Source organism: Lentinus tigrinus, assembly GCF_003813185.1.
Source record: "Lentinus tigrinus ALCF2SS1-7 unplaced genomic scaffold L226scaffold_8, whole genome shotgun sequence".
NCBI lineage: Eukaryota > Fungi > Basidiomycota > Agaricomycetes > Polyporales > Polyporaceae > Lentinus > Lentinus tigrinus.
The window spans coordinates 88822-106674 of NW_027137917.1; the positions used below are offsets into that span (position 1 = coordinate 88822).

Genomic DNA, 17853 nt, shown 5'->3' on the forward strand with positions numbered 1-17853 from the left:
CTACAGCGAGCACACACCACACGAGCCACCTGGGGACATCATTCCTCGTAGAAGCCACCCATCGCCCGCACGGCCTCTACCAGTCGTTTGTACTCTCGAAGTAGCTCGCCCACCTCGGACACCTTGATGTCGTCCTCAGTGCACGCCATGAAACGAGCATTCGGGGGAGATATACGAATCGCCACTGGAGACTGTGCTCTAGATGAGGTCGGAGACTCGACATGCTTGGGCACCCCGTGCGGCGGAACGAGCAACGAAGATCGACGAGATCCAGGAGGAGAGAGCTGATGATCCAAGTAAATTCGTCAGTAAGGTGACACTCTATCCATGTGGAACAACCGACCTTTGTCCCATCCCCGCTCCCTCCTTGGGATAACCTCGATAGGCCCGGGACGCTCGCCAGCCGATCCGCGAGGCTCTTCCGTCCCCCAGTCGTCTTCCGCCTCCGCGCCTGACGACTCCGCTGGCTCATCATACTCTCAAAGCTGCGTATACTCCGCGTGTCATACCCCTCTTCTTCTTCCTCCTCTTCGTCCTCTTCGTCTTCCTCGCTCGACTCTTCCGACGGTGTCTGGTCATCCGGCCGCACAGACCGACTCGAGCCTGGACGCGACGGCACATCAATCATCTGCTGCCCCTCCTCGCCCAACACCGACTTCGACCGGCCGGGGAGCGACGCCGCGATGCTCGCGATGGAGAAGTGCGTGTCGCGCCGGAGGAGGCCGAACCTGGGCTGCGTGATGTTCCACGGGGCGGCGCTCTGGTCTGCGTCGATGGGCGGCGTGGGCACGTCCGGATTGGGTTCTGACGCCTGTCCGGGCAGGAGCGCGCGGAGGACGCCGAAGGACGTGTCGACGACGCCCGTGAGGACCTTGTTGGCAGATCCTGCCAGTGCGTCGACTTGCTGCTCCACGCGGCCACGCAGGCTTGATTGTGGCACACGAGGAGAGCCGGCGTCAGAGCCGGGGCGAGAGATGGGTATGGGTGTGAGCTCTGCAGTGCTGTCGGAGACGAGGGACATCAGTACCAGTACTTCGTGGACAGAGCGCAAGGTAGAAGCATGGAAGAGTAGAAGAGGCACGCGCTGGCAATAAGATGCTCCCCCCGAGGCCTGGCCACGTCGCGTGGTCAACTGGCGAAGGGTGGAAGACAAAGAAGGCGAGTAGCACAGCAATTCCAGGATAGCGCGGCGCATTGCCAACACCGCCCAGGTCTTCGCAAACATCCAAAAGGCGCAGAACGCTGACACGTACCTGATGACCATCTTCTCACTCTCCCCAAGCCCAAGAGCGGCGAGGTCAACATTCTCCAGGAACTCAGCAACCGCCATGAGGTTGATGAGGCAGTATCCTTCTTCGCCTCCAGCAGCGTGTTCACGCCTGAACCTTTGAGTGAAGAGCAGGTGCGAGACCAGGTGAGGCGGGTTCGTCTTCACCACCGCGAAGATCATCAGTGGAAGGATGATGTCGCCGGAGACAGGGGTTGCGGTGGGCGCCGGCGAAGGAGAAGCAGACGAGGGTTCGGGTGGTGGTGATACGGTGAGGATAGGAGACGCGGAAGCGTTCGTCGACGACTCCGAAGTGCCAGACGCGTTGTCCGGTGTAAGCAGCGCGGTCTTCTCGGTCGCTGTGATGGGCTGGAGCTCAGCGATAGGGGAGTTGCTGATGGGGGAGACGACCACGGTGGGCGGCGGAGACACCGCTCTGTCGAGCTCGTCATCGTCTGGACGCACGGACTTGCCGAACGAGCTGGCGACGGGAGTCTTCTCTTCTAGGATCTCGTCCTCAGCCTTCAACCTGAGCGGGGGTAGCTTCGAGAGGCCATCTGCTCCAGATGGTCAGATCCTACCATGGTCAGAGCTGTCAATGTGAGTTCGCACCGACAAGAATCTTGTGCACCGAGACTAGAGTCGCCGCTTTGTCGGCGGGCGAACGACATACAGAATCAAGCTGCATCAGCGCTAGAAGGGTACAGGTGAGCGAAGGCAGGTTCCTTTCATCTAGAGAATCACGCACTTTGTCCACATGCCTTGATCAAAGCGTCGACCTCGCGTCCTGCACGTCCGACCTCGACACCGAGGTGCCCGAGACCAAGGTCAAGAAGGTTCACAGCAGCGATGCGACTCGACAAGGCTTCGTCGTGGGATGCATCGTCTGTACCTGGCGGAAGGAAGAGTCTGTGATAGGGCATGAGTGAGTACAAGGCTCACAGACTATCGAGTAAAGTGCAGATGGCCTCACCTGTCATAGAAGAGCGAGCAAACGGTCTTCTCAACAGCGTCCATGACGCGGTTCACATGCGCCGTCTTCGGACTGTCCTGCTCGTCATCATGTCCCTGGCCTGCCGAGTCAGAAGCCTCCTTCTCCTTCTCGCTGTCCCTCTCGTTGTCCTTGTCAGTCCCACTCTCGCCTTCGCTGCCACTGCTCGCCTTGCCATGCCTGCGCCACCGTCCCTTATGCCCATGCTGCGCAACGTCTTCCGCCCAGCGATTACCCACCTCCTCTTCGAGATCGTACCAGAACTCCTGCAGCCGCCGCGCAACCTCCTCGATACCGCCGCCATCAACACTGTCCGTCAGCTCGCCCGCGACCTCCCACGTGGACCCGTCCGACCCGCCAGCTCCTCGCACCCGACCGGGACCTGCCCCAACCCCACTAACGCGCCTGCGCCCGTCCGTGCCTGCGAGCGGGGACGACTTGCCGCCGTACACAACAGGACCGAGCCATTGGGTGCGCTCGACGACTCGCTCTTGCGCCCATTGCGGAACGCCCTCGCCAGCGAGCACGTCCTCGAGCTCGCCTCGCAGAGCATTCGCCATCGCCCCTAACACCTGGTTTCGTTGTATACGCCCACTGATCACGTACGCTGGGATATCGAATGCGGTCGCGTGCTCCGTCGCAGCTATGCCGGGAGAAGCACTCGGTGGCGTGCTTCCCCCGGGCGACGATGTCAGCTCGGTCGTCGCGGGTAGGGCTGACGTAGAGGTGGTCGGGCTCGCTGGGGGCGGCGGAGAGCTCGTGTTCGCGCGGCCAAACAGAGACGCGAAGGGGTTCGAGAGCCGCGCGCCGGTACTGCTGCCCGAGGGTGCGGGGAAGGTCTGCCTGGCGCCGGGGCGCGGAGGTAGTGGAGGGCCCTTCACATTCGCGGAGGGACGCGGAGGTAGTGGTAGACTGCTTGTATGCGCTTGTACAACGAACGCAGGATACGGAGGCGCGCTCCGTGAATGGTGGCGGTGATGGTGCCCATCGACGGGGGTTGGAGGGGAAGAAGACAGCGGCCGAGGGAGAGGGGCGAGCGACGTAAAGGCGGACGCACGCGTTGAGGGTGTGAGGAGTGCCTGGAAGGGTTTAGAGGTCGGGGAAAGCGTGGTGCGGAACGTCAGGACATTGCTGCAGTCAGGTCACACGTACGCAGACAGGTAGAGACGCAGATGCAACACAACCGCAACCGTTCGATTAGTGCGCGATATCGTACAAGATGATTCTCGACGGCGTACTCAGTGATGTATCCGCGCAGCCCAGACAATGTCGTCACGCTGGTCGTTCTCGAGCCTGCGCTGGCATCGCAGATCGCGACATGGTCCTTGATGAACTCCGCCGTTACGAGAACGTTGGAGGGATGTTGATCCTTTGGGAGCAGCAGCGTGGCCTGACACGACGATGGAAATATGCATAAGGCCACCTGCCACACAACGTAGGGGACGTGAACGGCAAACAGCCAGGTACTCACCTTGCTTTCCGTAACCGCACTCCAAAGATCGTTCCACTCGGCTGTCCTCTCCGTCTCGAGAGCGAACTTCTCCAATATCGCCCACCCTGTACTCGCTGCATCTAGCCCAACTTTCTGCGCCGCAGCCTTGAGATGCATGAGTTGTAGTCGATTCGCCGCATCCCGATCGGGTGGTATAGGATGTGAAGTCGTGCCAGTGACAGGCGTAGTCGTCGCAGGCGAGATCGCCCCTCTCTGTCTCGGGGTATACGGGACGTACTTGGGCGCAGGTATCGCCGCAGACGCTTCCGCAGTGCTGGTCGACGGTGAGCTCGACGGCGAGAACGAAGCAGAAGCAGCAGGCGGAGAGAGAAGAGGGTGTGCCGTGAGGCTCTCGTGGGAGGCGGTACGCGGTACGCTCACGCCGGACCGCCCTATTGACCCGACAGGGAAGAGATTGTCTCGTCTAGTAGACATAGCTTGAGTGCTTGCGCTTCTACTGGATATCTGGATAGCAAGGGGATGAGGGAGCTTCTAGATAGTACTGAGGATCCTAGACGCCGCCTGGCGCGCCTCGTTGCAGCACGGTGTTCTGGTTCTGTGGTACAAGGTTGCGTCAGTATGTGGACGCGGACCTCGCTGGTTGCTGCGCGGCAGCGTCCAAACATGGCACAAGTGCATGTACTCAATCGCGGTAATGTGCGTCCCCCGAGCTTCTGAGCGGTAGGACAGCTGGATATCTGTGCAACAGGTTCCGAACGCTTCAATCCCTCTGGATCGGAAGCGACTGCACCCACAGCATCGCACGGTCAAACCTGCTGTAGCAACCTTTCGCGCAGTGCGTGGTCCTTGTCTGTTTCTTGTATTCCAGAAGAGAAGCCGGAGGTCTCGGGGTGTCATCAAGTAGCTTGCTCACCGCTTGCACTGGACGCGTTCGGCTACTATACGTGCGGAAGCCCGTTGTGCACCGGAGGCGAGGCTAACCTCGCAGGCTGCGCATTCTAGAAACCGCATATGCAGACAGCCGCAGCGCCAGAGCTGCACGGTCGTGTACGTGTGTGTGCGGCAGGTAGGAGGGAAGGGTGGAATACGTATTCGCGATATCCACCAGCGTCCAGATGATGTCAAGTGTGCCGTTCTGCACCGGAACCGAGGCTACTAGGTCTGAAAGTACCCGTGTTCCAGAACCACGCAGAAACGCACGACGGACTGTAGCACGAGTACAACGCGGTCGCGTACATGTCGGACGCGGCAGGAAATTCGGAAAGACCACTCACTTTCGTCACGAACCCCGCAAATGCCGAAATTACAATCCACTGGCAGAGTGCCGTGCCGCTAGCTCCTTCAGCTGGAATTCTCGTGTCTTGAGTTTCGTAAGAAGTCCGTAAGTCTGTGCCGTGCCCGATGGACGAGTGATGCTTGATGCCGGAGTCGGACTCGGAGGTGGGAGCTCGCTGCGCCTGATGGAGGTCAGGATAGATGATGAAAATAGTCCGAAGGTAGCGTGTAGGCCCAGTCAGATGTTTGTCAGTCAAGCTCGAGTGGGTCGCCGGGCAGATGGCGGCTTCAGCAAGTGCAGGCGCGACCGCGGGGAGAAGCCGCGCCTGCATAGCCGCGCGTCGGTGGGCGCGTCGGCGCATCAGATCACTCCCCGATATGGAAGTCTGAAGTTAAGTCGGGCACCTCGGAGTCTGCGAGCTTGCTGCTCACCATACGCGTACTACGCCCTCATATTCCTTAATGATCTTTCTCGCTTTCGCAGCTCTTCACAGAACATGAGACGATGCGCATTTTATTCCTCTAGCTTGCCTCCGGTTCGGACCTCCGACCCGTTTCCTGTGGCTACATACAGACGCTGCCCAACCGGCGCCAGAAACATACGAAACTTCTAGTCAACCACGCGCCGTGCTTCCCTGCATACCGAGAGCCCTCCGAGCACTCGACGCATGCAAGCACGCACGGAGCGCATGCGTATACCAAACCGCCACGTCGATGCACGCCACTAATTTGCACACTGGCACCCAGTGTCACGGTATGCCGCCCTCCTGTCGTCGGATTAGCAACCAAACACGGTAACAGCGCTGAGCGACCCTAGAGAGAGCGCTGCGAGCCCCCGACTCCGAGTCCGGATCCTGATTTCTGTCATCCTGAGCTAGCCTCGTGCAGTTACAGCACCCTGACCGGCGAGTCTCCGCTGGATACGCGGGCCTAGGGGCGTCAGAGCGCACTCGGCTAGACCTTGAGGATGCCGTACGAACCGTACAAGGCATTGGGCGGCGTCGCAGCGTGCTTACAAGCCGCGTCGGGATTGCCTGCTTTGGAAACTCGCTAGGGGATCGTCGGCCGTTCAGTCAGGGAAGCAGACGCGATTTATTGCACGTCCCTGGCAGCCGCCAGCGCGCGGCGGGGGCGAACAATTGCCTGCAGCGCGTCCGTCGCCGCCCTCGACATCCGACTGGGAAGGGGAGCGGTTAATGCAATTGTGTCTGGCGTCAGGGTCCGCGTCGTCCGCTCGAGCCTGGGGCTCACGTCCGCGGAGGGGCGCCTTGGGCGACGCTTCTAGCCCTAACGTCTGGTACGGAGGCGCGCGGAATCACAGTCGAGGGGTTGCTACGCTGATCATCGGATAGAGGTTACCTTCTGCGCACTGAGCGGCGGCGCTGAGCGATTGGCAGCTCGATGTGGGGCCCCGGGGCTCTCGGACTTCGGGGAGGGGAGGTTCGGGTATGACGCTAGTGCGAAACGTTCCCATTGCTGGGGAAGGAGGTCGGCACGCTACCTAAGGAGTGGGATGGGAGGGCGCATCATGAGCCTGAGGACGGGCGGGCAATGTATCTCTGGGGAGGGGTCCTCTATCAATGAATATGTGAGCTGCGACGGGTTACAACTGGCAGCGTTTGTCCTATGATGCTGTCGCGGTGATTAGTGGGTCTGTCCTTCGCATGACGATTCACTTGCAATCAGTCAACTAGTCATGTCCAGTCAATGAGCAATACTGACTTAATCACTCACTTGGTTTCGCACTGTGGCAATCCATACGGAGAAGACAGGTGAGTAACGTGGTTGCTGTGAGTTACTCATGGTTTACCAAATGGCCGAAGTCTGCGATCCGCTTAGGCGTCCCCATGGTTATTGAATCCCGCAGTGCCGGAGTCGCACGACGCCGCAGAAGGACCAAAACACGTCAGCCACAATTCCAACAGCCGAGGAGACACTCAGACAGTCGTCATTCGGAAGTTGGGCGCACATGCGGGCTGGCGTGGACATGCCGGCCCGTCATGCGGGGCAGCGTGGGGGGTACGTATTGGCTAGGCAACCAGGTTTACGTGACCATGCGCAGCACGCCGGGATGTTCATCTGCCTATCGTGTTCAGCACGGGGCCGTCGCGCGCGCACATGGGCGACGATGAGGTCGCGAGGTGTGCCAGCCTCCAGGGCGTACCTACGGGTGCGCAAGGGGCACGAGGCATGGGGCTATCGGGCGTCGGACAATCCGGGGGATAGCTCCGGAAATTGTGATTGGAATCACGGTCTACCGAATCCGGATAGTCTGTCAAAGTGCAAAACACAGATGAGAGAGAGGGCTCACGAAGAGGGCAGGAATCATGATGTTGATGCATTTGTCTGAGAATGGGTGTCCTGCTGAGCTATCGCACCGACAAATGAAGCCAAGACGGCCCTGCGAAGACCATGCATAGATAGGAGGATGGATGGAGAGCGGTGTTGAGGAGACACGATAGGAGTGGAAGCCTTTGCGGCATTCGCGTGGATGGAGGCATTTTGCCATCGCCGGAGAGTGAGAGTCGTGAGCGCAGGTATATGGGCGCTCGGGGTCAGGGACGATTGGACAATTGTGGGGAGGCGGAAGGGCCGGACGGCACGCGTGGGCAGGCGGCAATGCGCGAACTGAAACCCGAGCTCAGTTGTGCGCTGTGCGGCGGAATCTCGATAAGCTGGATACTCTCGCGAGGGATTCTGGAAAGCTGCACAGTCGACTGGATTCCAGTCATTCTGGACAGCCGTGCCGCATGCGATGAGACGGCATTGCGTGGCCGCGAGCTCCCCAGCCCGCTCTCCGCAGTCTGCGCTGCTGGAGGTGTTGCTGGGGAATGGCGAACAGCAGGAGCCTGAGCGAGCGGAGGTGAAACGATCGACGATGGCAACACAGCGCTGGAGGCCATGTGGCAGAATCCGGTGCACTGGAGGATGATGTAAGCGGAAGGAGGGAAGCGTCGTGGCACCGAATCCGGCGGTAGGCCAGGCGGGCCAATTTCTATATGAGTACGCTGCAGCCGAGCGCTCAGAAGACTCGGTCCCCGTTCTTGACGGACTCCCTTGGTCTCCATACTCGTGCCGTCTGCTACTTATACGCTCCCTCTCCTCCGCCATCCCTCGCCGCCCCCGCTCTCCCGCACACCCTCCCGCCCGCCATGCAGGTCCCCGTCCACCCCAGCAGCTTCGTTATTGGCCAGCCTATCAACCCTATCTCCTGGCCCCGCAAGCTCCCCAAGCCGACACACATCAGTGTCAACGTACGTATTCTCTTCATGACCATACCCACAGCCGCCTGACCCATATCCTCTGCTAGACTGCTCGTCGCCCGGCCTCCGCAGACTCGACATGCACGGTCTCCTCCACCTCCTCTTCCCCCGTCTCTCCCCTCCCATCCTCCCCGTCCACGACCAACCTATCCTCCCAGTCCCGCTCCGAGACTGAGGTGCAGCGCGCCGTCTCGCGCTTGCTCAGTCTCACGAAGCAGCTCCAGGACGTGCTCAACCTCTGGGCACATGGCTCCGCGTACGAAGAGGACGTCAGCGACGCCTATGTCCTCATTGGCAGTCAATTCGACGCAACAGTACATGCCTTCTGGCGTGTCGGCGTCGACCTCAGGTGAGTCGCGTCTTACCTCGTTTCCGCTCCTGTCGCCTCTTTTCGTGTACTCTACACTTTCGTTTAAATTGCATTTCGCTTCTTCGCCTCATTTTGGCTTCCTTCTACTTTCCGCTTTCCTTTTGTTGTCTTTCGTCCCCCCTCGTCCGCGCACTCTTGCCGAGGTCCGCCTGTTCGGCTGGTCGGGTGCGTCATGTCATGGCTGCCCAGGCTGAGCGTCTCTCCGGTGCGGTCGGACTGCGGTGCCTAGCTAAGCCTTGACTTCCATTCATTCCGCGCCCACGCGCACACGCCCCGTCGACTCATGTCCTCCTCCCTCCCGCTACCGCACCCGCTTCCGGCCTCCGCAGCCCCGGTACCATGCGCCGCGGTATTTCAGCATTCCTTTTCCAGCTTCCCCGCCTTCTATCATGGACTTTCTAGCTCGTGCCACCCACCTCGGTTACACCTTTCGCACCGGCTATGTCTCCTCATATTCCGTTATTACGACACTCTTATTGTTTCCACCCTGCTATCTCTCCTATTCCTCTCTTCCGAAAATAACCCGGCTCACACTCCTCGTTCCAGTGACCTCTTCGACGTCCCAATGACCCTGCGCACCGTGCTCGAGGGCCTCCTGGCCGAAGACCCTTCTCCTGAGGTTCTCGCGCGCTATATGCCCACCGTCCGCGCAACCCTGTTCAAGCTCCTTCGCGGTCTGCAGACGAAGCAGGCGCCCTACTGGGCTGCTGTCTCGCGCGCAAGGGACAGCGGGCGGTACTCGATCGTCCCTGGGGCGGACTTACGTGACGGCTAAGCCGGCGCATGCCCTGTTCCTCTTCTCTCTGGGATCTTCCCTCCCTCTACGAGGAGCCCGCGCACGCCGACGCCGTCCGCACCGCCCTCCATCCTCGCCTCTCCCGCTGCGGACGAGATACCCTCGCTGTATCAATATCGAACGACTCGCAAGTGCCGAAGATGCCCTTCGCGCACGAGATTGCACAAACTGTATCCATATGACGACTCGTACCGTTCGGGAACCTACCCTTGTCGGACGCGGACGACGCCCTTCTGCGAACACGCCCGCTCGCCATCCGACCTTCCATTTGCGCAGCTTCCCTCTCTGCACTGCGATATGACCAGGCTCATCGCCTGGCCTATATCGCCCTTGCAATTGCAACCTTACTAGTTCACTCACTTAATCTCTGTCCTCAGACTTGCTTCGTTTCTCTTTTTTCTCCTGCCTTGGCCTTGCAATACACATCTGCAAACGCACGCACAACTCCATCTGTCTGCATTGAATTCAAGTTTCTCGCGCCTCTCCCAATTACTCAATTACTCCGTTATACGCTTACACTTACACCTACGCTTCGGCTTCTCACTGTGACATATGGTATGCATCGAAGTTAATTCTCTACGCATACACCACACCCTCATTGTTCTCGCGCGCCCGAGCGTTGCTGCGCATGCGCATCTCCTCTCCTGCTTACTGTTGTTGTTGCCATTTCTTCTTCTGTCGTCGCACATGGAAGGGACGGTGGCGATGTACATAGTGTACCACATGGACTTGCTATAATCGTTGTTGCCAGTGTAGTGCCTACTGCAACAACAAGACTCGGTTGAACCTTACTCTCCCTCGGTGTGCCATCATGTGTTCGTCAAGCTCACGTCCGGCTCCTGACGTGCCCATATTGATGCCAATGTGGGCAGAGTTCTGGATACGCCCCTACGCGGAATACAAGGCCTGTACAAGGTTCAGCCAATTTTTTGCTCTGGATCTGGCACGCGCGCATCCGGATACCAAGCATGCACGCTAACATAAATCATGATGCCTCAGTAGCTGACACTGAGCACGGAAGCCCGAAGCAGCTGGAGCCCCATGGGTAAACGATTCTCGAACAGAACTTCTCTACCAGTCGACGCGTCGCCCGCGATATTGCCTTGCATGATGCATGATGCATGATGTCCACGGAGCGCGAGACACACAGCGAGTGCCACTGGGATACCCGCACACGACCGGTCGCGCCAGCGCCCGAAATACAAGGACGTCCGCGCGCGGAGGCGGTGCACGCTTCCTTGCCTGCTCAACCACTTCAAGTTCACCCGGCCTCCATCCGAGTCGTCGGAGGCGTGACGGAGGTTCATGTCAATGATCACAGACGACTCCAGGGCGAGGATCCGCGAGTACTTGTTCCTGTGCATGCATGGAGCCCTGGACGCGTATCAGCCACAACAGCTTGTCATTGTCAATGGGGGCGGCGAAAGTACAAGGATTGCCTAGGTTGGCCGCTGGCGGTGGGCACTGCAGCTGGGTATGCGTGTCCCGAAGAGACTACGGATGACTAGTGACTGTTGGTGACTGGGTGAGTCCGCGTACAGCATGCATGCATTTGGTGTGGTCCACTCCGGTCAAAGGGAAGCCAAGTGGATCCCTGTGCCAAAACTCCAATGGAAATTCCCGAGTACATATCCGCGTTCCGTCCACTGCGAGGATGTGGATCCACAAGTGCACCCGAATACTACGAACTCTCTCCTGCCACAGGCGCAGCTGGCCAGGGGCGCGTCGTAACCTTAAACCCGCATACACCACCGCGCTGAAACTTCTGTCTCGAGCTCGTGACGGCACTATTTCCCTTTCGCGTGGCTCCCACCCCAGGCTCCGAGACCGACTCCGAGACCGGGGTCCGGAAGGAATGATGTCGATGGGCGCACACGAGCACGTCCGATGCACGTCCTAACTTTGACCGTCACCGCAATGCGCATCAGCAGGTATATACATACTTCCTCCGCACAGCCCCCAGATATCGCAGCAGGTACCTAGGCGGCTACTCCTGCAGCTGTAACTAGTAATAGGACTAACCAGTGAAACTGGTGAACCACTGCAGAAGCGATAGGCATCCCAAGTACTCACCGGCGGCGTATACTAAATCAGAGTCTGGATGTTGGCACTCACGATCACAGCCACGATAGAAATGCATCGCGCGGCTGGTGGATCGTGTCAGTGATGCAGTAGTACACGATGACCTGAATCTGGGGCTTGAGCCAACAATCATGCAGAAATCCAAGCCGATGGCGACTCGGTGACCGGTCGGATAGTCACTCCCAATCACTGACCGGAGAGCATCAGCCCGTCCGCACAGCCTGCGCATATACTGCAGACGTCCAAAAGCCCAGCTCCAACGCGGTAAGTAGTTGCGCAACTTCAGCATATCATAATCCATATCGCGACCGCGAGACCCTGCAGGCGAGAACGGAAGACGAGATGCTTGTTTCGCCGGTTGGCAATGGATAGCGCCCCGCGCGCGGGATCCCTCCGCACCCGGTGATTGTCCCGCCGATACATGACCCCGAGACTCGAGTCCTGCTGCATTCCTACGACCGGACCTGCGTGCGATCTCGAGAGGAGGGCGTGGCAACCGCGGGATCACATCCCGTTGCAGCGGCGGCAGGGAGAAGTCTGAATCGAGGGACAAGCCGGCCAGGACTTCCAGAGGCCAGAGGGGCCACTGCCAGGGGAGAGGCACAAGCTTGGAAGGCACCCGCGTCCGGAGCGCAGTTGCGTGTATCCATACACCAGTCCCGTGGGCGCGCCATCGCGATCGCGCGCACGGCGTATTGACCTTCGCGCTTCGCCGCGGTCACGGGCCTTGCTACTGAGTACTGAGGCCCTTCGAGTTCGAGAAGGCGAACGCTAGGCTGCGCTTCTCCGAGGTCGGACGAAGACGCGAACGCGAACGCGGAACCAGAAGGACACTGCGTGTGTGATCTCCCGGACTGGCAATGGCTGGCACGTTCGTTCGTGTGAAGAATTCTGAGTAGGCCGTTATAGATGTGTTCTGCGAACTTATTCTTGGACCCTCGGCGACTTGCACTGCGTATGCGTGTGCGTGCCATGCGACTTCTGACTGTCAGGGATATCTCCGGCGGAAGAGTGGTGCCTCGTCGACGGCCGGCCGCGAGCGCGGGGCGGGTGCGGTCTTGAAGCTTGACTCTTGACAGAAGCGTATTCCTGGCTTGTGTCACGGTATGCCAGTAGGCCGGAGTGAGTACGATGCCCGGGATGCTCGCTGCCCAGTGCCAAAGCTTGGACGATTGGACGACACATGGGGGTTCGCGAGCTGTCGCGATTGCACGAACTCGAGTCCAAGCTTGCGTTCGACAGGTCTATCAATATATCACAATCGCACGGCCCGACAAGCTGATGATGTCTGTAGATCTAGTATATATCCAGACAGTGCTCTGGCGGAGTAGAACACGGCAGTACGTCCGCGTCACCTTCCACGGAAGCTTGTATGTCAAGGACACGCACCGCCAGATGCGCGCAGCAGCCCCGGCTGCGCCGCGGCACGCCCAATGCCCAATGCTCATCCATGCCGAACCAATTCGAAGGCGGCGGACAGAGACGTCGATGTTGGACGCACGGCGCTCGATGTCCAAGAGGGCGTCGTAGGCCGTGCGGCTGGATACCATCGAGAGCGGGAATAGACAGGCTACAGCTCGGAACTAATAGCGGCGCACATATCCGAGTCCGAGCGGGTGCGCACGGTGGCTTGTCGGAGATGGATGGTAGCGATGTTTCCTCTTCAGGGTGTGCCAGGAAGCAATGTCGGGAAGAGTACCAGTGTCATTGTGGCTAGGCCGTTCCACATGGCTTCTCGAAGGCGTCGTGCTGTCCTGAAAGGGCAGAGACTGTGCAGTCTCAGAAACCTCTACACTACACTTGACGCGATGCTGGGCGCGTTATGAAGTAGGATTCGCGAACTTCCAGCGTTTGCTGCGGTGAGTCGAACTGTCGAAGAGCCGCAGCAGATTATGGAGGTTAGCTTCGAGGGCGAAGCCGCAGCCGCAGCTCGCGGCGGTATGTCGTCCATACTGGAAAGAAAAAATTCTCAACATATTGTGCGGCCAATGCAAGGAGGCGACGGCGGACGAGAAGGCCGGAGAGGGGAGCACTTGTATCCTTGCAACCTCGGACCGATGCGCAGCTCAGACTGTAAGTACATGTGCGGCATGCGAACTTGTGCCGATCCTGGTACAGCACAGAGATGTGCCGTGCGGATGGGCGCAGGAGACGTTCGGCTGGAGCAGGCCTCCTCCTGCACTACGGCACACGAACCCGAGTAAATGCAGCGCACTGTGAGAGGCTTCGGGTCAAATGGCGATGAGTCGGACAAGAGGGATAGGAACGCACCTCCGCCGCCAGCATGTCCGAGACCAATTCTTGGAGTCAGGAGCAGCTCGACGAGCTGCAGGTTCGCCGCGCTAGCGCGCTCTCTCTGTGGCATATTGGAGGGTAATCTTGTGCAACGCAGTGTGCGCATAATGGTCGAGCGCTCCGGCCACAACACAGTTATGAGGGGTTCGGACTGAGACTATCCGCCGTACGCGCGTTCCGCTGGAACGCCACTTGGTGCGACCCAGGCCATGAGACCTGAGGGGGTTTGTCTGGGACTTACGGAGGTCTATAGCTGGGATCGACCATCGATTGTGTATATATCGCGCAAGCGTTCAGCCGGCTTGGCATGCGGAGGGAGTGAAGGCGTTAGGTTTAAGTTACGAGATCGGACTGAGTCCTGCAACTGTGTCGCACAACCCAGCCGCGTTTGGTGCCTAACACTGCGAGCCTTAAGTACTCCACGGCACAGGTGCAATGTGTTTGACAGGCCCAGGCAACGTTGCGTGGCACAGTGGTGGACGCGAGACTGTAGAAGTGAACGTAAGCGCGACGGAGGCGTCGTGACCACTATAGACAGGTACGCGGCTACAGAGGTCATGCAGCATCCACTAGCATGGACTCAGTGTTCTAGCGAGCTCATGCGACATCTCTGTACCTGAAGTCAAGATGAGCGAGCGGATGCGGAGAATCCAGGGAGGTGGCTAAGATTGATGAGTACGTACTGTGCTCGTATTATTGACGACTGCAGTGCAGGTCGCGTGTGAGGCAACATGGGAGTTGGAAGACCAAGTTCGTCTGACAGATATCGGGTATATGAACGGTGTTCGTAGTTCATCGGACGGAGCATCTGGTGGTGCCGATGGGACGCTGTCGGTGCTCGTTCGGTCACAGGACCGCGAGCAGGGCACACAAGACGCGCATCTAACATATCAGAGAATGCGGGGGCAGGTGAACTTGGACGATGGTCAGCTGATCCACGCGCATAACCATTGCGCTAGGCAGACGCAGCGGCAGAGGGAGCTCGGAGTCGCAGAGCAGCCTCGTTATAGGGCGGCGGGAGCCAATCGGATGGGAGCCGGAAGGAAGACGGGAGGGCGGGGTGGAGAGCCGTTCCGTTCGCACCCGAGTCACGTTGCGGAAAGGGCATTTTTCCAGGCAGGGCTGTCGATCGCCCGCGGTCTGTGTCCAATCGAGGAGGCGAGCTCGTCCTCCTCGCGTCCTCGATGCACCGCTCATAACAACGACCGCCTCGCCGCGCCCTCTTTCTCCTCCGCACCCTCTCGTCTGCCTCTCGAGGCCCACACCCGCACATTCTCGCTCTGGAGACGCACACAAGCACCCCAACATGTTGGACGAGCCTGTCAAGATGCGCACACGAGCACGTCTCAAGAGCTGCCTCAAGATATCCCCGCCGATCACCCCCGACCTCAGCGCGGCGTCCAGCCCATGCCACTCCGGGCGGACGTCGCCCTCGATGGCCAGCGACAGTGGGTCTGCAGGCAGCTGCTGCCGAAAGACGGTTTCGTTTTGTTCGGACGACTCGCTGGAGGAGGTGTTTTTTGCGGACGAGTGGGATCGGACGCCCGCTGCCGTGACTCCGAAGCTGACCTATCAGTGAGTACACCAATATCCTAGTCATCGTCCTCGTCCGTCTCGTCGTCGTCGCCGTCCCCTGCTGTATGCGCTGTCGAGTGTGCATGAGCACGGACGCTCAACGCCATGTGGGCGCGCTAGACCGTGCGTTGCCTTTTATGGCAGCAGCGTCATGCATGACGGCCGGGGCCCATCCCGCCACAGTACTGTACATGTGCGGCCGATGACCGCTGCCTTGGGCCGACATCCCCGCAGCCCACGGACGCCTCTTTATATAACGCTCTAATCTGACTCCCCGCTGACCGCCATCGCACCCGCCTCCCAGAGACGTCCTCGAGCTCAAGCAGCTTCGCATAAACCTCCCCTACACCCCGCCGCCCCCGCCGCCCTCGTCCTCCAAGCCTCCCTACCCCCTCTCTAGATTCGCATCCACGGCGTCCCATACCCCATCCAAGTGGAAGAACCGCTCCGAGCCGCAACGCCCAGGCGTCGACCCGGAGATCCTTCCCTACCTTGACGCAGTACCGATTCGCCTACTACCACTCCTCCCACAATCTCCCACCGAACCTTCTCCTCCTTCTTCAGCCCCGCCGGAGCCCCATCCCCAGACTCCCACCCCTACAGCCTCTCCGGAAACGCGGCCCACCATCCAGTCACGCGACCCGCCAGAATTGCGCATGGAACCCGTCATCTCACCCTCGGTTTCTCCACCCTCTGTGCCTTCCTCCCCGTTGCAGCTCAGAAAGCAAGGTTTCTCCTTCCTGCCTCTGTTGCCTGTCCAGGATCCGCCACCGCTGCCTCCGCCCTTGACGTCGACCGCGCCCACACCTCCAAGACGAAAGTTCAACATGACCTTCCTCCCCGTCAATGCGGTGTCCGAAGCCGAGCCATCCGTGTCGACACCAGACGTGAGTGCGTCCAAGCGAACTGATGTCGACGGTGAGGTGGGAACATCCACCAGCGCCCCCTTGCCATCGCCCTCGTCATCTGTCAGTCGTGCTGATCAGAGCCCAGGCGCTGGCCACCTCACCTCCATCCATCGTCAGACACACCTAATGCCCTCCTCACCTTCAACCAGCGGCAGCTCAGACACTTCGTCACCGTTACCCATGACACCCCCACCGCCTTCGTCGTTCTCACTTCCCATCCTACCGGCCTTCCAGCAGAGTATCGAGTCCGACACAGAGACAGAAACCGATACCTACACTGACACCGATGCTGAGAGCGACGCGCCGAGCACCAGCTCTATGGGTAGCTCTCTCCCGTCGTCTCCTCCGTGTGACGATGACGACGGCCAGAGCGACATAGTCAACCTCAAGCTGGACACGGAGCTCGTGCCTCCAGGATACTACCCGCGCATACACACGGGTTCCTACTTCCCTCCTATCCTCGCGAACGACACCTCGATGCCTGTGCCCATCCCTGCACATGTCCTCGGTGCAGACGCATCTCCGACACAGTCGAGCAGACCTGGCCAGACACCACCACTCTCGGTGCTCTTCCCATCTCCTCAATTACAGGCCCAGGCTTTACTCCCGTTGGATGCTCTTGCTACTTCAGAACCGGTCGCACCGTCGAAGGAGTCCGAGGCTCTTGTTGTCCCCGTGCCTCTGGAACGCGACGGGGTCCAGCCTCTACAACCTCCGTCCGGGCTTGCGAGTACGCCCACCGACAATTCATCGCTACCTGCCACCCCACTATCGATGAGCCGTAAACTTCACCAGAAGCTGATGCTCGAGGCGCTCCCCAGTCCGGCACTCGGTCCCCCCAGCCCGTTCGAGCTTGAGCCTCTCCGTACAACCGAGAGCTCACGCACATCGGACGCAGTTGTGGTCAACGCCCCCGAGGGTGCTAGCGAGAACGTTATCAGGACGCTCGATCGCCTCCGTGGGTCAACAGGTGACAAAACTCCAGTCTTCAGTGCATCCGTCAGTCCGGATGACTCGCCCCTACTCACGCTCGAGAGTATGCGCGTATCGTGGGACGCACGGGCGCGGGCACGTCTCGCCTCTACTGGACAGAGTGGTGGAGTGCTCATCGCGCCGAGCCTTAGCAGGAGACGATTGTCGTCGTAGACAATGGAGGCTAGATGTGTGTGCATGTGAGTGTTGCTCGCGTTCGCCCCTGGACGTCTCCTAAGACTCGTTCATGTATTTTGTTTTTATCCGGATATCCTATTACATTCTACACCTCCTAACCTGTATACGTCGCATATACCGCACATGCTTCTCGCACTCACATCCCTATCCCCCACATCGTACCCTATGAGTATACACTTCTGGAGCCCATACATCGTCTACATGCATCGGCCTCGCGCTCGCTCCTGCGCGCAGCGCCTCTTCTACCTACTTCGCCCCGACCGCAACTCCCAGCCTCAGCATCGCATATCGCATCGCACGCCCCACGTACGCACGCACGCACGCACACACGTTGTTCAATATTGTTACATATCTCTCTTTACTTACCATACGCGCATATCATATTCATTACGCTTCACCTCGTATGTA

The 17853-nt window shown here is 59.5% G+C and overlaps 4 protein-coding genes across 4 annotated transcripts; 2 read left to right on the top strand and 2 right to left on the bottom strand.

Annotated features, from left to right (window-relative positions):
- Window positions 1-38: 38 nt before the first annotated feature.
- Window positions 39-4185, bottom strand: L226DRAFT_460479 (uncharacterized protein; the record flags this gene model as incomplete). The annotated part of the gene is made up of 8 exons (XM_067675594.1): window positions 39-284; window positions 344-1001; window positions 1254-1827; window positions 1880-1960; window positions 2016-2176; window positions 2241-3389; window positions 3497-3648; window positions 3730-4185. 8 exons carry the CDS (start codon window positions 4183-4185, stop codon window positions 39-41), a joined length of 3477 nt encoding a protein of 1158 aa, XP_067536816.1.
- A 2609-nt stretch (window positions 4186-6794) lies between these two features.
- Window positions 6795-8224, bottom strand: L226DRAFT_371090 (uncharacterized protein). Its single transcript, XM_067674306.1, has 4 exons — window positions 7676-8224; window positions 7298-7614; window positions 7151-7240; window positions 6795-7065 (listed from the first exon to the last, which is right to left on the bottom strand). Exons 1-3 carry the CDS (start codon window positions 8052-8054, stop codon window positions 7151-7153), a joined length of 786 nt encoding a protein of 261 aa, XP_067536817.1. The 5' UTR covers window positions 8055-8224; the 3' UTR covers window positions 6795-7065.
- L226DRAFT_521922 (uncharacterized protein) lies at window positions 8139-9394 on the top strand (the record flags this gene model as incomplete). The annotated part of the gene is made up of 3 exons (XM_067678729.1): window positions 8139-8240; window positions 8297-8598; window positions 9166-9394. The coding sequence occupies 3 exons, from the start codon at window positions 8139-8141 to the stop codon at window positions 9392-9394; spliced, it is 633 nt and encodes a 210-aa protein (XP_067536818.1).
- A 5704-nt stretch (window positions 9395-15098) lies between these two features.
- On the top strand, window positions 15099-17421 carry L226DRAFT_569539 (uncharacterized protein; the record flags this gene model as incomplete). Its single annotated transcript, XM_067684323.1, has 2 exons — window positions 15099-15367; window positions 15672-17421. The coding sequence occupies 2 exons, from the start codon at window positions 15099-15101 to the stop codon at window positions 17419-17421; spliced, it is 2019 nt and encodes a 672-aa protein (XP_067536819.1).
- Window positions 17422-17853: the final 432 nt, after the last annotated feature.